This window comes from Tupaia chinensis, unplaced genomic scaffold (genome assembly GCF_000334495.1).
Source record: "Tupaia chinensis unplaced genomic scaffold, TupChi_1.0 Scaffold000270_2, whole genome shotgun sequence".
Classification (NCBI taxonomy): domain Eukaryota; kingdom Metazoa; phylum Chordata; class Mammalia; order Scandentia; family Tupaiidae; genus Tupaia; species Tupaia belangeri.
The window spans coordinates 4,717,766-4,728,548 of NW_006159751.1; the positions used below are offsets into that span (position 1 = coordinate 4,717,766).

The 10,783-nt window shown below is 42.1% G+C and overlaps 1 protein-coding gene across 1 annotated transcript in view; it reads right to left on the reverse strand.

Moving 5' to 3' along the window:
• Positions 1-10,783, reverse strand: part of DENND2C (DENN domain containing 2C) — a 50,925-nt gene that overhangs the window by 7,743 nt on the left and 32,399 nt on the right. Inside the window, exons 12-16 of the mRNA XM_014588246.2 lie at positions 10,028-10,168; positions 9,396-9,544; positions 7,694-7,871; positions 2,126-2,167; positions 1,102-1,207 (exon numbers count right to left, since the gene is read on the reverse strand). Coding sequence (XP_014443732.1) covers positions 1,102-1,207; positions 2,126-2,167; positions 7,694-7,871; positions 9,396-9,544; positions 10,028-10,168 — 616 coding nt within the window. The remainder of the gene's footprint in view (positions 1-1,101; positions 1,208-2,125; positions 2,168-7,693; positions 7,872-9,395; positions 9,545-10,027; positions 10,169-10,783) is intronic.

The window sequence follows — 10,783 nt, forward strand, 5'->3', positions numbered from 1 at the left end:
CTCACGCCAGACACGTGTGAGCATGCCTAAGATCCCAAGAGGGGGAAAAAAAAAAAAAAAAAGATCCCAAGAGGAGAATGGAGGAGAAGGTATTGTGGTGTGGCCATCCCCCCGGGCGGTGATTTCTCTCTTTCTGTCTCTCTGTTTCTTTCTGGCAAGTGCAGCACCCTATAGCAAATAACCTCTTAAAAAAAAAAAGAAAGAAAAATTAAAAAGAAAAGATAGACTCCCCAACATGGTCTTGATGCTACAATCCACCCGCAGCTTTAGCCAGTCCTAGAGCACAGTCACGTTCATGCCCAGCTTACTCAGGCAGGTAGGTCTCTGGACACAAACCTAGATTCCCATGTAGGTCAGTCTCACTGAGTGTTGTTTTTCTAACTAATTTATTTGGGGGGGGGGAATTATTTAACTTTGTCTATTTATTTTAGTTTTACCAGAGACAGAGAGAGAGAGAGAGAGAGATTGAGAGAAAGAGAAAGTGAGGAAGCAAGTCGCCGGGTCCAGGGCTCAAACCACAGTCGACCATGTGGGAGTCCAGCGCCCTAACCAACATGCCATCTGCCGGCCCCAAGTGTTGTTCTTCTTAACACTGCACCACTTCTGGCCACAGTCATGTCTTAAACACTCAAGATGGGGGATGGTCATGCCGCATTCCCTTCTCCTTCATTCTTAGGATTTTCGGCAAACATGACCAGTATGATTTTCAAGATTCAGTGTCCAAGACCTGAACCGCAGTTGGCCATATGAGAATCCAGTGCCTTAACCACCACACCACCTGCTGGCCCATTAAAGTACAACTTTAAATTGACAGTTTGGGAAAGCCTCAGTGTCGAAGCAACATTTGATTGTGAGCCTATAGTAAGAAAGGGCAGGAATCATGTGGGTATCTGGGAGAACGGCATTCTGTCAAAGTAATCGACCAAGTATAAAGATCCTAAAATAGAAGGGAGCTGGCATACTGAAGATCACCAAGGAAGAAGACAGCAAACTTTTCAAGGTACAGGTGACCTCATTTACTTTGGTATATGCTTTAAGCCGAGTGCTGGGCATTCTGTATTTACTGACCTAACCTTAACTCTCTGGTCCACTTATTCATACCTTGTGAAAAGTTCTGCTCCTGAGCTAAGATTTCATTTCGTTCTTCCAAAATCTGCATTAAGGCAGCTTGAAGTTTAGGTGGTAGAATTTCATCCTCATCAGACACCTTAAGGGAAACAATTTTGTATGAGCTTGGAGAAAGTCCAAAATATGCACTAGTTAAATGCCCGAAATTCCACAGGTTCATATATGCTATATCAAACTTGAGAATCAATCTGAAGCTTTCTTCTCTACATGTAATAGAATCTATATTATTTATGATATATATTTTAACTATTCTTTTTCAAATTAAATAATATACTTTATAAGCATTTCTGGTACTTCTCCACCAAAGCTCTCTCATCTACAAGTCTTATGGTATATGACAAAATCATCCCCAAATAAATGGTGCTTCACATGTGATGAGCTGATTGATTCTGATAAAAGACCAAGTCCTGGGAAACATTCTTATTCTTCTCACTGTTTTGGTGTTTATGAACCTACATAGAAGGCTTTATCAACTCTTCCTTTCCACTCTGCAATCCAGAATAAATGACAACTTTTGCCCCTATTGTGCCACGTACATAGTTGTACTAGGCAATTTATAAAGACTTTACGTGTATGTCTGCTTTCCCACATTAGACTATAATGCCTGAGGGCTCAAACTGTGTCTTATTTCTCTGTGAAGTCTCGCTGCCTAACAGAACACCTAGCAATAACCAGTGCTTAATAAATGCTTTTTAAATTTTAATTATAGAAAGGCTTATATATCAACACATTTCGAGTTGAGGGCAGAGTCACCTCTTTTAAAAATGACATTTATGCTGTTTCTTCCTTCCTTCTTTGGGATAGACAGCTACAAACCCAAATCGAACTTTTCAGGTCAATCTTGTATGCTAGACACAGTATCAATTCAAATGTGTGTAGAAACTAAAAGTCTTGCCTGAATCATCTTCTCTAAGTACTTTCACATATTTTCTGTCCAATTATCTTCAAGGAGATCTTTATCCCTTAACATTGTGCAATCATCTTTTTTGTCACTCACCTCCTGTAAGAACTTGTCTGCACAGAGATCAACTATCAGCACCTACGGAATAAAAGAGTCAGGCAAGTTCAACCAGAGACATTCACAGACAAATTCATGAAGCACTGCTGAATCAGGAAGGGGTTTTGATTCTTTTAGGCACTGGGAACAGTTTTTAAAAGATTAACTTTAGGAGGACCAGTAGATGGTGTAATGGTTATGTCGCTGGACTCCCACAATAGTCATTCATGGCTTGGGAACCAGCAGTTAGTGTAATGGCTATGTCGCTGGACTCCCACATAGTCGACACGGTTCGCGTCCCGGACGTGGTGGCTTAAAACTCATGCCGGGCGTGTGAGTGTGCGTGCCCAAGATCCCAAGAGGAGAACGGAGGAGAAGGGATTGTGGCGTGACCATTCCCCCTGAGGGGTTGATTTCTCGCTTTCTATCTCTCTGTCTCTCTCTGTCTGTCTGGCGAGCGCATGCGTCCTATAGCAAAAACCTCTCAAAAAAAACATGCTTCGTATAGAAAAACCCCCTAAAAAAAAAAAAAAAAAGAAAAGAAAAGAAAATAGTCATTCATGGCTTAAAACTCAAGCCAGGTGCCTGTGCACATGTGCCCAAGATCTGGAGAGGAGAATGGAGAAGGGACTGTGGTGTAGCCATCCCTCCTGGGGGGGTGATTTCTTGCTTTCTGTCTCTCTAGCAAGGGAATGTGCCCTAAAGCAAAAATCTCTCCTCTCTAAAAAGTAATAACTCTGGGGCCAGCAGATGATGTGGTGATAGAGACGCTGGACTCAACATGGCCAACCACAGTTCAAGTCCTGGACCTGGCAACTTGCTTTCTCTCCTTCTCTCTGGTAAGTGCACATGACCTGGAGCAAATTAAAAAATAATGATAAATAAAATTAAATAAATGATTCTCCTAAAAAATGAACTCAAAATTGTAGCCCATTTAAAAGTTAACCTATCGGGGGAACCAGCAGTTAGCATAATGGCTATGTCACTGGACTCCCATGTAGTCGACTGCGGTTTGTGTCCCAGACCCGGTGGCTTAGAACTCACACCGGGCGCGTGTGCGTGCGTGCCCACGATCCCGAGCGGAGAATGGAGGAGAAGGGATTGCGGCGTGACCATCCCCCCTGGGGGGGTGATTTCTTGCTTTCTGTCTCTATGTCTCTCTCTGTCCGGCAAGTGCACACTCCCTATACTGAAAACCTCTCCAAAAAAAAAAAAAGTTAACCTATTGGGCCAGCAGGAGGCATGGTGGTTAAGGCACTGGAATTCCCAGAGGGTGTGTGCACTTTACAGGAAGAAAAAGAAAGAAAATCATTGCCAATGGAGCAGTCATGCCACAATCCTTTCTCCTCCATTTCTCCATCCCATCAGATTTGTAGGTATGCACGCACAGCTTCCATCTTTTTCATGACACCAGGGCTGGGATTTGAACCCTGTTGGCCATGTGGAATCTGGATACCTATGTACATCACTTAACAACTGTGCTACAGAGAGACAGAAAGAAAAAAAGAAAGAGTCCCCAAGAAGGCTTGGTCATATTGAAATCCCTTCTCCATCCTTTTGGAATCTTGGGTACATATGCACATGTGCCTGGCATGGTTTTGAAGCTACTAGATTGAGATAGAACCATGTGGACCTAGCTCCCTTAACTACCAGACTGCAGGGCCAGCCCCCAGAAAGTTTTGTTTTGTTTTGTTTTAAATAGAAAAGTTAAAGTTAATGCAGCCAAGTTTGGGGAAGAATAATCTTTTTACTAAGTGGTATTGGCACAGGTAGCTTTCAAAAAAAAATTTCCTACCTCATATTATTCATACAAAAATCAAGTTCTAGGTGCATTCAGAACCAAAAGTGAAAGGCAAGGGACCAGCAGATGGCATAATGGTTATATCGCTGGATTCCCACATAGTCTACCATGGCTCAAGTCCAGGACCCGGCAGCTTAAAACTCATGCTGGGCACATGTGCATGAGTGCCCAAAATCCTGAGAAGAGACTACAGGAGAAGGGAGTTTTGGCATGGCCATCTCTCTGGGGGGTAATTTCTCATTTTCTGTCTCTCGGTCTCACATACTGCCATCTCTTTTCTCCATTTTCCTCTCGGGATTTTGGGCATAATACACATGCCCCTGGTGTGAATTTTAAGCCACTGGGTCCGGGACTCAAACCGTTGTCGACTACATGGGAATCTAGCGACATAACCATTGTTTGCTGGTCCCTCAATTGATAATTTTATTTTTATTTATTTATTTAAAATTATTATTTTATTTAACTTTATTTATTTTCATTTGACCAGAGAGGGACAGATGGTGTAATTGTGAGAGACAGAGAGAGGGAGAGAGAGAAGGAAAGCTGCCAGGTCTGGGACTTGAACCATAATCAGCCATGTGGGAGTCCAGTGCCCTTAGCCACCATGCCACCTGCTGTCCCTTCAATTGATAAATTTAACCACATTAACATAAAGAACTTTAATGTATCATTTTGGAAAATGAAAAAGAAAGTCACACAGAAAGGGGCTGGTGTCCAGAATATAAAAAGATATTTTATACATCATAAGAGGGTAAATAATCCAATGGAAAGGCAGACCATGAATTTTTACAAATGATGATATTCAAATGGTCAATAAACAGAAAAGGCTGTGCAGCCTCAACAGTAATCAAGGAATGCAAATTAAACCACAATGAGAATACAACTACATACCCACCAAATAGGCTAAATTACACAAACTGAAAACTAAGTGTTCGTGAGGATATGGAACAAAAAACTCTCATACGCTGATGGGAGCTTAAATAGGCACAACTATTTTGGGGAAAAAGTTTGACTTTATTCTCTATAGGGCGCGTGCACTCGCCAGACAGACAGAGAGAGACATAGAGACAGAAAGCGAGAAATCACCCCCCGGGGGGATGGTCACGCTGCAATCCCTTCTCCTCCATTCTCCTCTTGGGATCTTGGGCACGCATGCACACGCGTCCTGCATGAGTTTTAAGCCACCTGGTCCGGGACGCGAACCGCGGTCAACTACGTGGGAGTCCAGCGACATAGCCATTACACTAACTGCTGGTTCCCAAAAGTTTGACTTTATTTACCAAAGTTGAAAACATGCTGTGACCCAACAATTCAGTTCCTAAGTATATACCCATAGAACTGCATGCACATATGTACCAAGGGTTACATACAAGACTACATAGCAGCATTAATAACCCAAACTGAAAGCAAATCATATGTTCATCAACTGTATAAGAATGTATAAGAATATTGTGGTATATTCACATAATAAAATACTATACTATATAGTATACTACAGAATGGCCAAACTACAGTTAAATTCGTTGTCCTAGATGAGACTGGCACCATAGACTAGTGGTTAAGGGAGCCAGATCCCATAAGGCCAACTGTATGGTTTGAATCCTAGCCCTGATGGCTAGAAAAAATACACTAGGCCCGTGTGTACGTGCATACCCCAAATCCCAATGGGATAGAAAATGGAGATGAAGGGATTGCAGTGTCACCACAAGCCATTGTGGTGTGCTTTCTCATTCTGCTTCTCTCTGGCAAGTACACACACCCTCTGTCAATTAAAAACAAATTAATCAACACAGAAGATTCTTACAGATAGACATAATACTGAGCAAAAGAAGCTAGATAAGAAATATATATATATTATGTAGGTTCACTAATATCAAACTTAAAACAGAAGAAGTTGAGTAACACTGTCTAGGGGATGCACGCCTAACAGATACAACTGTAAAGAAAAGCTGTGAGTACTGTAAAAATCATTCATTCATTCCTTTTATGAGAGATGAGGAAGGGAATGAAAACTAGAAGGCAGTATCGTGGGGACTTCTGGGTGCTGGCCTTCATCCTGCAAGGTTCCATTCCATTCCAACGCTGATTATGTAAATGTGCTCTTTGTGACAATTCACTAAGCTGGACATTTTGTTTTGGACATTTATCTATACATGAGTTATATGTGAAACAGTTTTTAAAATAATTACTTTTTTTAGTTTGCTATAAGCATGTACACTCACTACTCACTAGTAAGAGACAGAAAGAGCAAGAGAAAGTGGGAAATCACCCCCCCCAGGGGTGATGGCCACACCACAATCCCTTTTTTTTAAAGAATTATTCTTTCTCTCTCCCCCCCACCCCCTCTCTCTCCCTCTCCCTCTCTCTTTTCTTTCTTTTGGTTCATGTCCCAGACCCAGTGGCTTAAACTCACATTGGGCATGTGAAATTTTTTCTTTTTATGTTCTGGTAGAATAATAACATAGGAATTATTGGGACCAGCAGTTGGCATAATGGCTGTGTTGCTGGATTCCCATGAATTCAACAGTGGTTCGAGCCCTGGACCAGGTGGCTTAAACTCATGCCAGGCGCATGTGCATGCATGCCCAAGATCCCGAGAGGAAAATGGAGGAGAAGGGACTGTAGTGTGGCCATCTCCCCTAGGGGGTGATTTCTCGCTTTCTGTCTCTCTGTCTTTCCTGTGAGCACACGTGCTCTATAGCAAAAACCTCTCCAAAAATAAAAAATAAAATAAAATAATAAATAAATAAACAAAATATTCTCATTTTAAAAAAGGAAAGAAAGCCACCAGGTCCAGGCCTCGAACCACAGTCAGCCATATGGGAGTCCAGTGTCCTAAACCACCATGCCACCTGCCGGCCCCCACACCACAATCCCTTCTCCTCTAGCCTCCTCTCTGGATTTTGGGCACGTACACACATATACCCAGCATGCTTTTCAAGCTGCTAGGTTTGGGACTCCTGTGCAGTCAGCCATGTGGGATCCAGCTGCCTTAACTATCATGCCACTGGCTGAATTGAAACAATTCTTTTTTTGTTTTGTTTTTTGTGTGCTCACAGAAGAGACAGAGACAGAGAGAGAAGGAGAGAGAGAAAGGAAAAAATAAGAGAGAGAAAGAGAGAGGGAAAGGAAAAATTATCCCAAGGGGGGATGGCCATGCTGCAATCCTTTCTCCACTCTCCTCCATACCACCTGCCGGCCCGCTGAAACAACTTTTTAATTTTATAACTTTTGCCATAGGACACATGTGCTCTCTGGAGACAAAGAAAGTGAGAAATAACCCTCCATGGAGAATGGCCACACTACAATCCCTTCTCCTCCAGTCTCCTTTCAGGATTTAAGCACACATGCACAGGCACTCAGCATGATTTTCAAGCTGCAGAGTCCAGCACGTGAACCACAGTTGACCATGTGGGAATCCCACACCTTAACCACCACATCACCTGCTGCCCTCTGCCATCCCAAAACATTTTTTTAAAATTAACCGAGAATAACGTTTGTGCTTGACCTGGAAAAAAAATAAAGACCTACCCTTCAGAATAACAAGAATGAGCCCATGGCCCATTACTGTAGCACAACTTCAGATTCATGTGTACTATAGAATTTTTCTCACTTTAATAAAAATATACCAAAATAGGATAGCATAATATATTAATAACAGAAATAGAAACATTAATGACAACTCTACCACTGATAAAGATCACTTATTTTCACTTGTCAGTGCTCCAGTGTTTGGTATCCACAGATACCATTTTTCCCCATCTTACCTCTTCAATGGGTAGGTCCTGAAGCTGTGGTAAGGAGCACGACAGAATCCCAATGAGGAATGGAGTGGGTGAGCACACAATGTCAATCATAGACACTGGCAGGACTGGGATGTAGGTGTGCTGCCAGGTGAATGGATACAGAGTAGCGACCACGGCATGGCCACATTTCGACAGGGTGCTAGCAAGGAGAAAGTAAATGGTGTCACACACAGATCAACACATGGAGGATGTTTCTGATATTACGGTAATTACAAATTGATACCAGTTAATGATCACAGATGAACAACTCTATGAATAAAGACCTATTAATTTTTTAAAATTTTATCTAGGAAAGCAATTTTTAACAGTAACTTAAGCAAGATCCATTTAGAAAGAAAATGTATTACAACCCCAAAAAGTCAATGTTACAACCTGATGCAAACAAATGGTTTTTTGATTACTTACCATTTGGAATTATCTATGTCACTATAGTATTAGGTAATTGAGAGACAAATGCTACATTTTTTAAATATACCCAAATTTTAAAGTACTAAGACTGGGGACCAGCAGATGGCATAATGGTTATGTCACTGGACTCCCACCTAGTCGACTGCGGCTTGAGTCCCAGACCTGGTGGCTTGAAATTCACACCAGGTGCTTGTGCGTGTGCGCACAAAACCTCAAGAGGAGAACGGAAGAGAAGGTCACTGCGGCGTGCCCATCCCCCACTGGGGGTTATTTTTTGCTTTCTGTCTGTCTCTCTAGCAAGTGCATGCACCCTATAGCAAAAAATCTCTCTCTTAAAAATAAATAAATAGGGACCAGCAGTTAGCGTAATGGTTATGTTTGCTGGACTCCCAATGTAGTCGACCGTGGTTCGTGTCCTGGACCCAGTGGCTTAAAACTCATGCCGGGCGTGTGTGCGTGCGTGCCCAAGATCCCGAGAGGAGAATGGAGGAGAAGGGATTGCGGCATGGCCATCCCCCCGGGGGGTGATTTCTCGCTTTCTGTCTCTCTCTGTCTGTCTGGTGAGCGCACGCGCCCTATAGCATAAATCTCCAAAATAAATAAATAAATAAATAATACGACCAGCAGTTGGTGTAATGGCTATGTCACTAGACTCTCATGTAGTTGACCACGGTTCTAGTCCCAGACTCGGTGGCTTAAACTCATGCCGGTTGCGTGTGCATGCATGCCCAAGATCCCTAGAGGAGAATGAAGGAGAAGGGACTGTGATGTGGTCTTCCCCCCTGGGGGGTGATTTCTCAATTTCTGTCTCTCTGTCTCTCTCTCTGTCGTTCTGGTGAGTGCACGTGCCCTACAGCAAAAACCTCTCAAAAAAAGAAAAGAAAGAAAGAAAAAACTAGTAAGACTAGTGAAACACCAGTATGGGGACTAGTAGATGGCGTAATGATTATGTTGTTGGACTCCTACATAGTTGACCACAGTCTGAATCCCGCACCTGGCAGCTTAAAACTCACGTCATGTGTATGTGCGTGTGTGCCCAAAATCTCAAAAGGAGAATGGAGAAGAAGAGACTGTGGTGTGGCCATCCCCCCAGGGGATGATTTCTCGCTCTCTGTCTCTCTCTGGTGAGTGCGCACACCCTATAACAAAAATATCTTAGGAAAAAAAAAAACTAGGAAAAAAATAATCTCTTTCTCTCTTAAAAAAATAAAACACACACACACAGTATGAAGTGACATATTTACTTATTTCTTACCTCAGATTATTGGCAACAAAGATTACCCTCCGCTCTAAAAGGAGAGAGGCACAGACTCGAATGAGATGACACACATTCAGGCACTTAAAGAGACATTCGAAGTCAACATGTTCCAATCGGGAATCTAGTGGTCGGCAGAGTTCAATGGACTGAAACACAAGAATCTGAATCAGGACAGCTGGTATTTGAAAACCATCCCTAACGACAACACTAATGAATCCCATCTTTCTTTTACAAGTTCAAGAAAGAGGGTGTACTACAAAAAGTTTGTGAAGTTGCCTACACTAAAGACCCAATAATCTTAAGACTTTATTTTTATGCTATAAATCTATAATAAAACCCTTTGTTCTACTTGATAACAGAATGTATAATCTTCATTTATAACAATGAAATTGTCATTATGAAGGGGCTCAACCTATGCATGATTAAAAAATCTCTGGGTTCTGGGTCTAAGATCAACTATCTCATAGATTGACTGGATATTTCTCTAGCCCTTTATAGGAATATAACATATTTGTCACGGTTTATGGAAAAGGTAAAACTATACCCTTGGGTTTCCAGGAACTCTTCCTATTAGTGTAAGGCCCACTTTTTGGTGACTATTAGATTTTTTTCAAAATGAGCTAACTTACCTCATCTCCAGCACCAGGGAGGTAGCTTTTAACTGTGATGGTACGTCCAGGAGCTGGGAAAGGGGCTTCTATGACGCTTCGCATGAATGGGTAAACAAGGGCTGGAGACATTTCTCTTCTCTTCTCTACTTCGTCTAGAATCTAACACAAGAAATAAGTTATTTCACTATGGAGTCAGCTCAAAAACATAAAAGAATCCTACTACTAGACCTGACAAATTTGGTGTACAAACTTGAAAATAATACTGGGGCCAACAGGTGGCATGGTGGTTGAGGGCGCTGGACTCCCTCATGGCCGACCGCTGTTCTAGTCCCAAACCTGGCAGCTTTCTCCCCATTGCCCCTCTCTCTCTTACTCTGTTCCTTTCTAGTCAAATTGAAATGAACAAATAAAATAAAGTTAAATAAAAATAATACCGATAGAATTTCTAAATCAATAAAAGCTCATTAAAGCATTATATCGCCAGGGGTATCTTTACAAGCCCACAAAAAGATACTAACAGGGGAGCCAGTAGATGGCATGAAGTTAAAGTGCTGAATCCCACACAGCTGACTGCAGTTTCAGTCCCAGAACCCCATAGCTTGACAATCACAGTAGGCATGTATGTATATGTGCCCAAGATCCTGAGAGGAGAATGCAAGAGAAACGTTCATGGTGGCCATTTGCCCAGGGGTGTGTCTCTGTCTGATGAGTGTACACACTCTATAGCAAAAACTGAAAAAAAAAAAAAAAGTAAAAACAATAAACAATGGGACC